The 15,568-nt window shown below is 35.9% G+C and overlaps 3 protein-coding genes and 1 long non-coding RNA gene across 8 annotated transcripts; 2 read left to right on the top strand and 2 right to left on the bottom strand.

Moving 5' to 3' along the window:
- Positions 1 to 179: 179 nt before the first annotated feature.
- On the bottom strand, positions 180 to 4,103 carry LOC122414094 (ubiquitin-conjugating enzyme E2 N). Of its 4 annotated transcripts, XM_043424959.1 has the most exons (4): positions 3,958 to 4,103; positions 3,030 to 3,287; positions 2,223 to 2,469; positions 180 to 332 (listed from the first exon to the last, which is right to left on the bottom strand). In XM_043424959.1, exons 2-3 carry the CDS (start codon positions 3,272 to 3,274, stop codon positions 2,259 to 2,261), a joined length of 456 nt encoding a protein of 151 aa, XP_043280894.1. In that variant the 5' UTR covers positions 3,275 to 3,287; positions 3,958 to 4,103; the 3' UTR covers positions 180 to 332; positions 2,223 to 2,258. The 4 variants fall into 4 exon arrangements, with proteins under 4 accessions (XP_043280894.1, XP_043280891.1, XP_043280893.1 ...); XM_043424956.1 differs by having other exon boundaries at positions 180 to 2,469; XM_043424958.1 differs by having other exon boundaries at positions 180 to 2,469; positions 3,866 to 3,990.
- A 1,334-nt stretch (positions 4,104 to 5,437) lies between these two features.
- On the top strand, positions 5,438 to 9,641 carry Klp64D (kinesin-like protein 64D). Of its 2 annotated transcripts, none has more exons than XM_043424954.1 (9): positions 5,438 to 5,614; positions 5,845 to 6,263; positions 6,568 to 6,758; positions 6,881 to 7,020; positions 7,142 to 7,339; positions 7,416 to 7,807; positions 7,953 to 8,370; positions 8,621 to 8,746; positions 8,977 to 9,641. In XM_043424954.1, exons 1-9 carry the CDS (start codon positions 5,600 to 5,602, stop codon positions 9,109 to 9,111), a joined length of 2,034 nt encoding a protein of 677 aa, XP_043280889.1. In that variant the 5' UTR covers positions 5,438 to 5,599; the 3' UTR covers positions 9,112 to 9,641. The 2 variants fall into 2 exon arrangements, with proteins under 2 accessions (XP_043280889.1, XP_043280888.1); XM_043424953.1 differs by having other exon boundaries at positions 5,440 to 5,614; positions 8,974 to 9,641.
- LOC122414093 (lysosomal Pro-X carboxypeptidase) lies at positions 9,552 to 12,513 on the bottom strand. Its single transcript, XM_043424955.1, has 7 exons — positions 12,292 to 12,513; positions 11,834 to 11,974; positions 11,458 to 11,738; positions 11,105 to 11,262; positions 10,838 to 11,010; positions 10,394 to 10,743; positions 9,552 to 10,118 (listed from the first exon to the last, which is right to left on the bottom strand). The coding sequence occupies exons 1-7, from the start codon at positions 12,448 to 12,450 to the stop codon at positions 9,887 to 9,889; spliced, it is 1,494 nt and encodes a 497-aa protein (XP_043280890.1). The 5' UTR covers positions 12,451 to 12,513; the 3' UTR covers positions 9,552 to 9,886.
- Positions 12,514 to 12,631: 118 nt separating this feature from the next.
- On the top strand, positions 12,632 to 13,577 carry LOC122414096 (uncharacterized). Its single transcript, XR_006261699.1, has 2 exons — positions 12,632 to 12,744; positions 12,988 to 13,577. It is a non-coding gene; the product is annotated as an uncharacterized lncRNA (long non-coding RNA).
- The last annotated feature ends 1,991 nt before the right edge of the window (positions 13,578 to 15,568 follow it).

The following is a 15,568-nucleotide window of genomic DNA, read 5'->3' as shown; positions in this document are numbered from 1 at the left end:
TCGTTCGACCAGGTTCTTTCATTTCGTGATTATTATTTGAAATATTTTTTTTACATTTATTTTATTTTCATTTTTTAGCCCGAAGGCACTAGCACATGCCTTTTGAATTTAAAAATAAAGAATGGCAGAAACCAACGAATCGTAGAATCTGCGAGGACTTTTCCTTCTCGTTTCCTTCATTTAATTACTTGAAAAATTTGTTTGTTTTTTTTTTACATCCTTTTGTAAAACCTCGTTGGAATTGGAATCATCGAATCTTGTGTCTCGATGTCGAAGTCATCCATCATTTCTGTAGTTACATCCGGTTCTTTTTTTAACGCAGAGCCAAAAGACTTGATCACAAAAAAAAAAGAAAGAAAAAGTTTCAAATGCGTAAATCTACGATGCGACCGCAGCGGACAATAATAATAATCATAATAGTTATTATTGTAATAAAATTATGACAATAACGTTGAGAAAATTCACCGCTGCACACAACGACCGACAACGGGTTTTTGATAAGTTTAAAATTTAGCTAAATAGTTACGAGCTTAGCCATTGCGGAAAATTCTTCGGCGCAATCAAATTATTATTTTATAAGTAATTAGGAGGATCGGGGAGAGAAACAAAAAATCAAATGCTTTCATTGAATGGAATATTCTTGTTCTTCGCCTCGAAAAATTTGCTGAATTAGATTGATTTGTATAAGACGCAACTTTTTAAAAGAGAAAGCCAGGTTGGGGTTGAGAACGTGCTCTTAGAAATACACAACTCGAATTTCGGGAATAATCATCAAAAGTAAGCTAATTATTATTTTTTTTTAAATATCCATCGGAGCTAGTATATTCGCGCGTTACTTTGAAAAATCTCAAAGTTTCATATGTTTCATTATACGCATAAAACAATATGTATTTTTATCGTACAGGTTTTGTTTCCAATGACACAACAAAAAAGAAAAAGATTCTCCTACCAACTCTCATACATGAACAATGTCATAGGAACGGAAAAAAACGAAGCATCAGAAAAATAACGACTTATCTCAGAGATCTTTGGTTACTTTGAACTAAAAAAGTTAAAAGAAAATGTAAGACAACGGTTTCTTGGTGTTTGTCCTTTGCACGTCACGAATCATTTCATGACGCGCTATTTGTTATTGTACTTCATAACACAAGTATTTTTTATAATGTATTGCATCAAAATTACAAATTAAAAATACCAAAAAGCAATGTAATATTGGAATTAAAGTAAAGTCGATCGAAATCACCTTTCAATATGTAGTACATAACCCATGAATGGAGAAATATTTTTTTGCTCTTACAATGGTTGACAAACAGAGTACCGATGAATATGAAAAATTGTATCGAATTACTATATCGAAAAAAATATATGCATATTTTTATTTCTGTTTCAATCAGAAAGAACAGCAAACTGTTCGTTCGAAAAGTTCCATTATTTGTTTGAAAAAAAAAAAAAAATTAAGTTTGTTTATCGCAAATCAGAAACCATCGAAAGCGACTGTGCTCACACTTAATTGCATTCATATCAGTGTAAAAACAATTGTATTATTTAATGTATCCATTGGATTGTAAAGAAATCCACATTTTTTAAATTCAGATCTGAGTGTTTGTCGCTATTATCGTTCAAGCATTTCCAAAAATGGTTAGTTTATGGTCAATTTTTCTTGAAAAAAAAAAAAATATTTTCTGTTCAACTTTATAAATGGACCGATAAAACAACAAAATTGAGAAAGATAGATGCAGGTGAAAGGACTTTCAAAGTAACGAAACATTGCCTCCGAAATTCATCGTTATTCTTAGTTTTGCACGAGCGAAAGGCATTCCCTTGTTTTCGCATCAATATTTCGTTTCAAATTTTTCACTTCTCTTTTTTATACAAATCCGACGTTCGAGTCAAGAAAACTTGTATTGAATCTCGAGCAAAATCTATTATTTCGTAACGTTATAATATTATTGATTCGTTCATACAATATTGCAACGAGAATCAAAGAATCATGAAACTTGCGCGACAAGCCATTATTATAGAAAATACAGTACCGTCACGATTTTTTTCTTTTTTCATTTTCACTGTTACAAAACTTTTATTGTTCGCGTAGCAAAATTGTGTCAGGACACGGGTATTTTGTTATTTCTCTTCTTTGCGTTTTTTTGTTTACTTTACGCATCCAGTGCCAAAGGAGGGTAAGTCTTAAGAGGATATTGTTTCTTTAAACAACGACAGCGTACGGTGAATGATGAAAATAATCCGACGTAGGGTTGAGATCAGTTGTCCATGGCATATCTACGAGTCCATTCTTTGGCATTACGTATCGCCTCGCTCTCATTAACTTTCCATAGTTCGGCAACATCATTTGCCAAAGGATCGTCCGGATTTGGAGCGCTAAGAAGTGCTTGTATGGACAATAGAACTGTTCTTATCTGAAGCGCCGGACTCCATTTATCCTTCAAAATATCCAAGCAGATCCTACCGAGCCTAAAAGGTTTTTCAAAGAGCAAAACAATAAATAGACTCATGTAAAACCTGTGAATTTTGTAATAATCTTATATTGATATTCAACGAATATGGGTAAAATAAAACTCAATAAAAAGTTATGCAGTGAAATGCAATAGAAATTAAATATCTATTGTTTTCTATCTATCGGTGTGGGCTATAGTTCCACAATCGAAAGATAAAATTTAAATATTTTCAACTTTGGTAGAAAAATGGTACACTGAGAGGACATGGCTTGCGAGAATACTCTATGATCGGTAATTATTATGAAATGAATAATCGGTTGAACATTCATAAGAGATCAGGGTTTTCAGTTAATTGCTATTTTATCAAAGATTGTGTCAATACGATTATGCAAAAATGTACTCGTTAGTTTGATTTCGTATAATTGCTGACAATTTCATTATAAAATTGATTTTCGATGTTCAACTACTTCTGCTAAATGGGGAATGCAAACAGGTTTTACAAGGAAAAATGTAAGCTTCTTTTTTGTCGATGATGCAAACTTCAACACTGTTGATTAGTCAGTTTGTTTTTGTTACCTGTCAATATTAGGGTGATAGATTTTTGTAATGAATCTAACTTTAGGAGCAGACATTGGATAATCCTCAGGCAAAAACAGTTCGAGTTTGAAGAGTCCTCCTTCAAACGGTGAATCCTCTGGTCCGGTCACAATAACATGAAAATACCTAGCATTTGTCTCATCCGGTACAGCGCTTATTCCTGGTACTGGCTCTTGCATCAGTCTCTGTGTTTCCTTGACAATTCTTCGTGGCAATGCAGCCATTTTTTAACTAATTCTGCAAGAATTAAAATAGTAAGAACACTAAATGCTGAAAAAGAATTGCATTGGAATAAAAAAATTAAACAACCTTGGTGACTAGCTGTTGTTTATTTTTTTGTTTGGATGTAACGAATCAAGCTGCAAATTATAGTTTCGAGCAAACGTAATAAAAGTAGTGTTGTCAAATTAAACTAATTAAAAAATTCAAACAACTAAAATTCAATAGTAAAATGTTGCAAAACAGAAAATGTTAAATGAACGTTGCTTAGACAATGTATGGGAAATGGTGCTGAAAAGTTATAATAATTCTGTACACTTCGGGCTTTTTTGTTCTCAAGCAATAGACATAAAATGATAAAAGTATCGGGTATTGAAGGATTTCGATCGTTATGAACTGTACTATTCTTGAAGACAGAGGTGCTATGTAATAAAGCTTGACTAAGCTGGTTATGCGCAATGTTCCGGCCAACCTCTCTTGGCGTGATGTACGTCTGTTTTTTAGAGGGAGGGGATGGGGGAGATTACTCGTTGCTCGTTGTATGTTGAGCTCGAAAAGGATAAGTGTCGTAAACAAAGAACAAAAGATTATCTTGCCGTCTTATCAAGAGAAAGTCCAAAAAATTCAAGCGCTGTTTCAAATAATAGAGAAACGCGATAATTTAAATAGTTGAGCGGAAAGTACGTACGTTTATCTTGTTTCTGTTTTTTTTTTTGCGTTCGGCAAAATATGCTCGTGTCACCGACAGGCGATCCTCGGTGGTGCGGATTTTTTTGTCTGTCTCTCTCCGGCGCGCACTACGCCCTCCCACATTCAGCGGCGTTTTTCGCAAGTTTTCCCATCGTTCAATGTATAGGTTCAAATCGGAGTCCTCGATCCCTTCTTCGTGTTTTTTTCTTTTTGATTGAATCCATTTTGAATTTTTAACTTTTTTTTCGGTGAAAATCGTTTATCGGCCTTTTGTCAGTGATAGTCGGATTAACATTGATGTTTGTCGGAAATTAGTTAATTAGAGAAATTCAATACCAAAATCCGTATAAAGTTAGCCGATTTTTATTTCAATTTTGGAAATCATGTATAAATTAGAAGTGTCATCGGAGCGCAATTATTCTTCGGTTACGAATTTTGTGTTCATTAGAAAAGAAATAAAAATCCCTTCTCGAAGAAAAAAAAATCGGACAAGTACAAAGATGATTGCGCGTTTCCGCATTATATCACGAAAATTGTAAAAAAAGATTCTTAAACCTTTATTGAAGATCATTTTAAAACGTGAAAAAAATACAAATGCATCACACTAAAACATTGCGATTCTATATAGGATCCAAATCCTGGCTTGAAAATATTTAAAAAATTGATCCGTCTAATTTTATTCCGAGGAAGAAACGATTAAATGAATTGAAAAAGTTACCATCTTTGTTACGTGGAGCACCAAAATTTATAACTATTCTAGGTCAAGTATTCATTGACTACGTTTACACGGCGCTCTTATTCCGGTTTAGTTATATCAAATATAGATATAGAAAATACATATCTATTGATATAAATAAATAGGTCTGTTTGCGCTGGCTGAACTTTCTGCACTTTCTATATATATAGTGATATCGTAATTCACGAAAGTGCAGAAAAGTACATAAAAGTGCAGAAAGTTTATAGCCAGCACGAACAGACCTAAATATATATATCCGTCTGTATATACAAGACCGGAATAAAAACGACGTGTATAAGCGCGTAGTAATTAACAGTAAAATACCATTTGGAAATATTATTCTGGTGGACCCACGACTTAAGGGGTGAACTATTACATTGTTATGGTTTTTCATTAGCGATTTTTACAAGTAGGTTTTCAATCATCTGAAATTTTCATATTTTTCTAATGAACGAACATCCAACAAACTTGTTACCCATAAAATCCAATAAGCGAGTGTGCTTCGATTAGAAGTTGGAATATACCGGATACCTCAAAAATTTTTTAAATCCATTATTTACATAGATTGCTTTTGTTTGTTTTTTTTTTAATTAACTAAGATTCGACCAGTATGAGGATTATTAGCAATCATTACATTAGGCAAAATAAAAAGGACTACGAATTACGAATAGTCAGCCAAGTTCACGAAGGTGTGAAAACATTTCAGCCAATAACGTTTCTCCGTGCCCCCGTCTCGCCTTCTAGTGCTTCTTCAGTGTGCTGATGGTGCTGATCGATCCGTTTGTTTACGGAGTTTCGTCTGCTAGTTTGCTTAGACGTCTCGTTAAAAAAAATTATCTTTCACGAAGTGGATATTTGATGGTGAATTTTTCTATCGCATGAATTTCTAGAACACATTGGAGCGATGACAGGAAGCGGAGTATGTATCCAGTGTTTACAACTTATTTACCTACTAGTTTGTTTTAACGATATTTCGCTAGTCTTTCAATAAATATTCATTTCCTTTTGTCGTATTACCGTCTCGTAGTACATCAAATTCCTAAATAATTTGGAAAATGATATGATGAATATGAATTAAATTTGTAAAATATTTGCCAAGTGATAATAAAACTTATTTTTGAATATTTATTTTACACTATCAACTTTAAGGACAACGCAACCGAGCTCGGCGAAATTGAAAATGTTCGTGTGGTAGTTCGTGTTCGTCCACTCAATGGCAAAGAGTTGGATGGTCACAGTAAGAATATTGTGAGAGTGGACACACTCAACAGTGAAATTACAGTCGAAAATCCCAATGCAGCTCAAGGCGAACCACCTAAAGTATTTTCTTTTGACGCCGTCTTTGACATTGATTCTACTCAAGTTGATATTTACAATGAAACTGCACGTCCCATTGTTGACAAAGTTCTCCAAGGCTATAATGGAACCATATTCGCTTATGGACAAACGGGCACTGGAAAAACTTTCACCATGTCTGGGGCTAAAACTTCGCCTCAACTTCGTGGTATCATTCCTAATACATTCGCTCAAATATTTGGACATATTGCAAAAGCTCATGATAACCAAAAGTAAGAATGATACATATAATATTCTTTTGCCATTTAAGAGTACTCATATTTATTTTTTTTAGCTATTCTTCATATTAAAGCTACAGTCTATTATTTTGTTCTTCAACCTTACGAAGAGTCAAAAACTGCAATTGTCTTTTTTGTATAAAATAGCTCTTGTATGCGATAATATAGCTCAAATATCTATCATTTCATTTTGAGAAATTAGATATTCAAGATTAGATGAAATTGTATTGAATAAATGAATGTTACAAAACTTTTTGTTTTTAAACATTTCCATAACTGATTCTGTAATTATCAATAGGTTTTTGGTAAGAGCAACTTATCTGGAAATTTATAATGAAGAAGTTAGAGATTTACTTGGGAAGGACCAGAACACACGTCTGGAAGTGAAAGAAAGGCCGGACATTGGTGTTTTTGTTAAAGACCTCAGTGGATATGTTGTTAACAACGCGGATGATTTGGACAGAATAATGACCCTTGGAAACAAGAATCGTGAGTCCTAAATATTGGTTTGCAAAATTTTTATTAGCAAAAAACAATTTTGCAAGATTGTCTTCTGTTACAAAAAAATACACTTCTGAACAAAAAAATAATATATTTAAATTTATTCAAAGGTGTTGTTGGAGCTACAGCGATGAACGTATCGAGTTCACGGTCCCACGCTATATTTACAATAACAGTAGAGTCAAGTCAACTTGGAGAAGACGGCGAACAGCATGTTAAAATGGGAAAACTTCATTTGGTAGATCTTGCGGTAAGTAACAGAGATAAGGGGAACTTTCTTGGTAGCTTGAAACGAAGTCGCCCTGTGTTTCCCAGAAGTCAGAAACGTTTTAGTATTCCATTTTCTATGATTATTTTGTCGTTAAATGCAGGGTTCAGAGAGACAGAGTAAAACAAAAGCCAGTGGCGTGAGGTTGCGCGAAGCTACGAAAATAAATTTATCTCTATCGACTCTCGGCAATGTTATATCAGCCCTTGTCGATGGACAGAGCTCTCACGTGCCTTACAGAAATTCAAAATTGACACGTTTACTACAAGACTCGCTGGGTGGTAACTCAAAAACGCTCATGGTAATTACTGTCTCATTGAATAAATGATTTCTTTACTGAATAAATCATTTTTGACACAATTTGATCGAATTTTCAGTGCGCTAATGTCAGCCCTGCTGACATAAATTACGACGAGACTATAAGTACGCTGAGATACGCGAACCGCGCGAAAAATATAAAGAATCGTGCGAGAGTCAATGAAGATCCGAAAGACGCTTTGCTTCGACAGTTTCAAGATGAGATCGAACAATTGCGAAAACAGTTAGAAGAGAATGGCACGGAGATCTCAGGATCAGACGTTGAGAGTGAGGAATCTGAGGAAAACGGCGAGACCAAACGAGATCGAAAATCTCGTCATAGGAGAAGTCAAATGTTGACGATGGAAGAACTCGACGATCGGGATATCGAAACAACGGAAAAAATTGACAAGGCCGAGCACGAGGATAAGAGTCCAGACGATACGGATGTTATTGAATTAAAAAGAACTCAGTAAGACATTGTTTCAGTTAAAGCAAAACATTTAAAGAACGATGAATTTTAGCAAATCATGATTGAAGGTTTAAACAATAAAACATGCAAAAAAGAGATTCGAAGAGAAATTCGACCGAATAATGTTTCATTTTTTTTCTCACAGGAGTGAAAAAGAAGCCTTGCGTGAAAAGATGCAAAATTTGCAAAACAAAATTTTGGTCGGCGGTGAAAATTTGTTAGAGAAAGCGGAAGCACAAGAACAATTGTTGGCTGCAGCTGCAGTGGAGTTGGATCAGCGCAAGAGTAGAGAAGAACAATTGAAACGAGCGATCGAAGAAAAAGAAGCGGAACGTATTGACATCGAAGAAAAATATTCATCACTTCAGGAAGAAGCTGCAGGGAAAACGAAAAAACTCTCAAGAGTTTACACTATGCTGATGTCCGCGAAGGCTGAGTTGTTGGATTTACAGGAGGAACATCAAAGAGAAATGGAGGGTTTGTTGGAGGGTGTGAGAGGCATTGGAAGAGAGTTACAGTTGCAAGAGCTCATTTTGAACAGTTACATACCCGTTCAATATCAAGTGAGTTGAATACATATTTGTACACATATTTTTCTTACACGAAATACTGTCACGCGATTATTTTAAGCGATTCGATTGGCTTGAAAAAACTAGTTCTTCGAGACCCAGTGCAGTATGTGTAGAAAAACACATGTTTTTACCGAAATGCGAAAACTTGCCAACTTTTTCTTGAAAATCTAGACCCGAACGTTGTTCTTTCTCTCATTTTTTGTGTCGCACTTTTAAATTTGATATTTTAACTTGTCCATAGACGATGATCGAGCGATATGTTCACTGGAATGAAGACATTGGCGAATGGCAATTGAAATGTGTAGCGTATACGGGAAACAATATGCGGAAGGCACAAGCGACTCCACCGATAGGCAACCACAAAGACGTGAGATATCAGGATTATTATTATGTTAATGGCGAAGCGAATTTGAGTTTTTTTTGGTCAACAGATCGTATCAAAGTGATAAGCATCCGGAGCTTTCGAAAATGTAATAGCAACGCCATAGAAAATCAATAGAAAAAATAGTTATTCTTACAAAAGTTGGACTCTTATGACAACTCTATTTTATTGAAAGCGTTCACCATTGTTATTCGTTTTCAACTGTTTTGCAGCAGCCACAGCCAGATTTGTCAAACATTTATCTGACATACAACGTTGGTACGGAAAGTATGTTCGGCCAGCCTAAGAAATTACGTGGACGTTCCGGAGTCCCTCGACCGACAACAGCCCATCGACGAACACCGCATTGAAGTAAAACAATTTGTACTTGAGGTATTTTTTTTGCTTAGGTAATTATTTTAGTACATTTTTTCAAGCTTCGTATTTATTTTTTTTGTTTATATTGTTGACTCGTCCTATTCCAATCATCGTGATCATAGAAGTCTAAATTTTGTATTATTTTTTGCCAAGTTAGCGTTGCTGTGAGTTTGAAAAGTGATTGCGCCTTTCAAATGTACAAATTCTGTTACAAATTTTTTATCATTTTTTAAAACTATTATATACATATTATATATTTATTGTATCGGATACGACGCATAAATGCTTCGTGATCAAACGCGAGATAGGTATTGTCACGCATTATTATGCACCCTGGTGATTTAATATTTCGTAACACATTGTCCTCACATCCGGAGATGCGATCTTTCGAGTTTATGTGCTATCATTATCATTATTGTATTTCGCCTCGATGTAACCCGTACGACAGAACTGATATTTATTTCGCAAATAAAGTTACAATGTTCTTGTATCATTACAACAACAACAACAACAACAACAAGAAACTTGTAACAATTGTTTTGACCTAGCTGAAAATTATAAAATTTTTGTCCAGATTGAAAAATTAAGTGTACATCAGTCAATAATTATTTCTTAATACATCCATCAATTTTTCGGTCAAGCTTTTTCGTCCATAAAAACCGGCAGCACACATTTTTCAAGAGTGTTCAATTTTTCTTATGAAAAGGTAAAGGGTATGTCAGTCAACGTTTTCTTCATCGTTCATCACTGAATCGTGATGTTTTTAATCTACATGTTATGTTCCAAATTTTCCAATCGATGGAGGGTACGATGATGCCTGATCCATTTCTTAATCGAGGAAATGTGGTATTGTCGAGCTTGAACCACGTCGCTGGGGTCGTGAGAATTAGCACCTCGAAGGTCAAGATGATGCGCACCTTCTGGTATCAACACCGCACTTGCCGTGGACGAGACGTTCGTTAAAACACCACCAGCTGACCAGGGATCGAGTAAACCGTTGCTACGAGTCGAGAAGAAAATATGAAAAATGAGCCAATGCAGAGAACCAAATATTCTGCAAAAACGATTTCATTTTCGGAAAAAGCATGATAACCTTTGAATTCGATTTTTATGTTAAGATATGCCAAAAATTACGCGTAAGAAAAAGATGGATTTTTCATTCGTTCGATCGGTCGCAACCCGTTGATTTCTCTAGGGCTTCGATTCGTTTTTGGTTTCCAAAATGAACGATCCCTTCAGATAAAACTCGTGAAAATCTCAAAATAGTTGGATTACCTGAAAACGATATTTGTAGCTGCAGAAAGGTCTTTGCAGCCGTAATTTTGACAGGCCAAGTTGACTTGGGGCCTGACTTGATATTTTTTGAAACATTCGTCGCTGTATTCCTGGAAATTCCACGGGGTTGGTTCGAACATGTCGTGGACTCCGTTGCTGCACATTGGCATTACCATCTCTGTGCAGGCCTGATATGACCATCCCTCTATACCCAAATCACGACTGAGAACGTCGAGGTCTAGACAACTCGTTTGCCCGGTATAATTGGCGTACGTGTTTATCGCTTTGTTCAATGCGACCAATAAGTCTTTACCGTTGAGGCTCGAATTCGTAAGATGATGACAGAAAACCTGTTTAGAACAAGATTATTAAAAAACAACATTCCTAACGAGATAAAGAAAATTCGAATTATAAAGTTGAAGAAAAATTAATATTTTTTCTCACGGATATCGGTTTCGCGGCAAGTGGCTTTAGGAAATTCGTCTCGTAAGGATAATTGAGCATTCCCAATGTCGAATAAGCGTCAGCGATCCAATTCTTGAGATCTTTAACGTCCGTTGTATTTTTCAGAGGTCTGCAGAGCTTCCACGTCGTCGACAGCCATTTTTTACCATCGTCTGGAGAGTCGGACAATTTGAGTATTCAAGAATTCTCACACGCTCATTGTGAATGTCGAACAGCACCAACGAACGATAAAAATTGAAAAGTCACCTGTGGACGAGACGTTGGCTATTGTGCGCCAAGATTTCCGAATGAGTTCCGGGCATTTCGGATTCGCTTGTCGGAAGTCTGACGTCACGATTCTCGAATATGCTTGACAATCCGTTATTCCAGTAAAATATAATACCGGTGCGGATGCTGCAATTGCTCTAGAAACATGACGTTTGTGATTAGTCGGGTTTTGTCATGGATTAGAATGAGGCAACCAATCGTTGAATTCAAACCCCCGAGGAAAGTGCTCGAGTGCGAAAATTTCTCTCGATATCAAGAGATTTAGTTTTATCGAAAAAAGTGTGTCGGCTCTATAAAATTCATGCAGAAAAGCATGCAATTTTGAGACTCACCCATGTATTATATGAGGATATTTCATACGAATCCAGGCACTGAGCATACCACCGTAAGAGCCGCCAAAAGCTATCACAGGACTGTGTTTAAGGTTTTCATCCGACTTGATGAATTGAATTAAATCAACGAAATCAGCCATCGCTTGTTGGGCCGTCAAATATCCTAAGTACTTTGGCTCTGTGTAAGATTTGTTGCCATAAGGCATTGACTCGCCGTAATAACGATGTTCGGCAAAAACGAGTAAAGCTCCAAATTCCGGAGCAATGTCCCATATGAAGCCCTGCAGTGGCGTTCATAAAAAAGAAAAATTATTGAGAGTTTTATCAGCTCGAGTCTTGAAGAATAATTCATTGGCTTATTTATTTCCCAGCTTACGGAATTTTCCGCAAACATCTTGATGTCTCCCTCGTTACCAGTGTAGAAAAATATCGGAGGATTTTTGCCATACTGCCATTCATTGTTTACGAGATATCTCAAGGCGAACGTATGATTTATGGCAAAACTGAAATGATCCACCTACAGAAAATACATTTGTGAAACCACAACCGATCGGAACTCAAGGTGAGTTTCAATGAAAATGAGCGTGATATTTGGCTGTGTAAAAATTCTCATTACGGCGAATAATAAGTTCTCAAATAATTTATTATCTGAATTGGAAATAAAAAAATAACATTCAATCAGCGATAATCGAGCATTAATTAATATTTTATCATTATATTCGATCAATATTTATTTCATGAAGTGCGTCTTTGCATACAATGAAATAACAAAACACCATGATTTCGACATTGTTTGAGAAACAAAAAGCATGAAATTTCAACGTGTTTTCTTACCGGGACAGTGAACGTCTTGACGACATAACGATATCGTTCTGCGACATTTGAATTTTGGTTGAAAAAAATCTGAGTCGTGTTTACGGGCTGTACGTTGAGAATAAATTCGCACAGGAACAGTACAAAGAGTGAAAATAATACACGAGTGTTGAACATCATTGTGTGATGATGCTTGCGGAGCGATATCTCGACTCTGACTGAACGTCTCGCAAAAGTTAACCGATGACCTCTCCGATGGACTCATCGGATTACGAATGTGAATGTATACGTGTATGTATAAGTGGCTAATAGGATGTTCGAGTAAGGATTTTGTACGATCTGTACCCGAAGCAGATACATTATTTTGAAACGCTTGATAGACGATCTACTCGAAGGCTGATAATGAAATTAGAACTCTGTATGTGACAACGATAACATCGCTTACAGTCTGTTTCAAGCCGCATCGTTCCTCGTGTACGGTGATTTTTATACTCTTTGAGATTTAAAAACTTTTTATTCTTAGCAATTATTTTAGCAATTGGGACTCAAAATTCGACGGAAATTTCAATTTATTTGGTAGCTTCACATTGTTCGTCATTTTTTTTTCTCGAACGAGTTTCAATCTCATTTTTGCCTCTACATTTTTTTGTCGAATTAGTGGAGAAAAAATATGAAATTCTCAGACCCTCGTTGCTGACCTTTGCTTTCTCGTTTCAGAGCACACTCAACTGTACACTGGCGCACTGAGAAGATCGCTCACTTTTCTTATGTTTTTGGGAATCATCATTTGGAGTTTTTCAAAGGCTGCTAATGCTCCACTCCAAATTGTAGTCCTACGAAGATCGAGTACAGCTGATGGCTCGTGTCGAACCACGTGGGCACTGACCACGTCGCCATCAGCAATGAAACAATCGCTCAATTGTCCGAACGATATGGGGAAGTGTAACGTGAACGAACGCCGGAAAGTCATTGTCCTGTGACATAATACCATGGAGGAAGAAAAGAAAGAAAAAACGGAAATGAATTTTGAGAAAATTACTACGCAGCTAAATCGTTGAGCTAAACAAAACTAGAGAAAAACAAGTCGGAAAAAACAATTGTGTAATGGCATACAACGGTATTTTTCAACGTTCAAAACATTTTTAGTTTTCAAAGTAAAGTTTCCATTCCTATTGATAGAAAACGATGAGAATCTTTAATTTAGTTCGATACAATTAACGTAATTTTCGTTGGTGCTCAATTCAAAATATACTTGTAGTACGAGAGCACCAAGAAAAAAAATAAACGACTTAATTGCCAATTAAAAATGCATGTTATTCCAATTGGATCATTCGATGTAAAAGTAAAACGGAAGCGTCGGGTTTTTTGATGGAAATTATAATGTTTATCTCCCCATTGAAAGGGCCTCGAAAGGGTCAAAGTTCAATTTTAATGAAAACAAGAAAAGTCATATAGTTTTAATTAGAGACGAAAATGGAGGTTGGTGGAAAGGGCCACTGGCACAGAATATGATGGAATGGAGCGAGGATAGATGAAGGATATAACGTTTGTTGTAGGCGCATAGATCATGATGATGAAGCGTAACGAGTGCGTGTTTGAGCGGTTAGGGCGATCATATGGGCAAAGGGGTGTAACCGAGGGGAGAGCGTCGAGCGAACGATTCTGAGCGAGTTGGAGGTCGGAGGAGTATATTGGCCATTTCCGCAGGAAGTTCTAGGTAACCTGTAACGTCCATTGAGATTGAGATTGGACGCGCTATAATTGTTATCGTTTCGTAACCCTGATCCATCTGAATTCGCGAAATTATTTAATGATTTTGGAAATAGGGCTCAACTTCATTTCAACTAATTTCCACTGAAAAATCTACCATTTGTATGAACTGATCATCGAACCGTCTGGGCGAGACTCCAAATATTCTCGGGGAAAATGTTCGTTCAATCCTGTCCGCAGATCAGTACGAAACTCGAACCTTGCTTTCATGACGCTTTCTTTCCAAAGTACTAATGTCACGTCTGACATCGTTATTTTAACTTTTAATAACAATGAAGAGCTGCGCCACCTGATTATTTCGGGCTTCGAGGTCGAATAATTATCGAGAGATCGTAAAAAACACAACGGACGACGGGAGAGACGAAAGAAATTTTAACTTGCAGCGGGCGAAGGAATGTGATTTTCTTGATTTTTTTTTTCGACAAGAAAATACATTTTTATTGAAAAACTGTGAACGACATTCATTAAGGAGGGTGGCTACCGACGATACAATGTTGCCATGCTAAACCATGTTAAATACATAAAAAATTTCAAAATGATAAGAATTTAATAAAATTTGGTGAACATATTCTTTAGGGCCAAATTTGACAATACAAATTTTTTAAGATTTTTCTTCTGTAAAGTTATCGAGTAATTGATCACTAAAGTTCACGTGTATAAGCATAGCGTTTCCATATACATAGGCATACATTCCGGGCATAAGAAATCTGCTTTAATGCGTAATTACTCGATAACTAAGCAGAAGAAAATTTTGAAAAAAATGGTGTCTTCGCACTTGATGTTGAAGAACATTATCATCAAATTTCATCAATTTCTTATCATTTTGACGAGTGTAGCCACCCTCCTTAAGTGGTATAAATTTGATACGGATCGGATTAATAGTTTTTCAGTAATCGTATCCATCGCAAAGGTATTCTTCAAAAAAGACGATTCTGAGATAATCGCGTTTAAGGAGGGTGGATCGCGACGATACAATGCTGCCATGCTAAACCATGTTAAAAATATTAAGAATTACAAAATGATAAGAATTTTATAAAATTTGGTAAATGCTTTCTTTAAATATACATAAGACAATATCAATTTTTTAGATTTTTCTACCACATAGCTCTCGAGTATCTGAACACTAAAGTTCACATGCATAAGCATAGAGTTTACACATATGCAGTTATACGTCTCGCGCATAAGAGCTTCGATTTAAGGAAGTTGAGGCTGTACAGTCATTTTTTTTTACCCAAAAGTTATGACCTGTACCTTTCAAAAGTTAGGCCAGTTTACAGTTTGGCAATGTTGCATACACTTTAAAGAAAAGTTGGGGAAAAAAAAAACGAAAAACTGGTGAAAGCTCAATCGAAAACACGAACGGTGACGATCCTAGCCTCAAAAAACTGCACGGGAAACAGATTATTATTAATATAATCTCAGCAAATCTCCTAATAAATCGGAAAAAAATTGACATTATTCGGCAAGCCTTGCTCATGTTGCCCAAAAAATTTCATATTTTTAGCATCATTTTTAACGGAGATATCAC

Source organism: Venturia canescens, chromosome 7, assembly GCF_019457755.1.
Source record: "Venturia canescens isolate UGA chromosome 7, ASM1945775v1, whole genome shotgun sequence".
Lineage (NCBI taxonomy): Eukaryota > Metazoa > Arthropoda > Insecta > Hymenoptera > Ichneumonidae > Venturia > Venturia canescens.
This window is presented reverse-complemented; position numbering and strand designations above follow the sequence as displayed.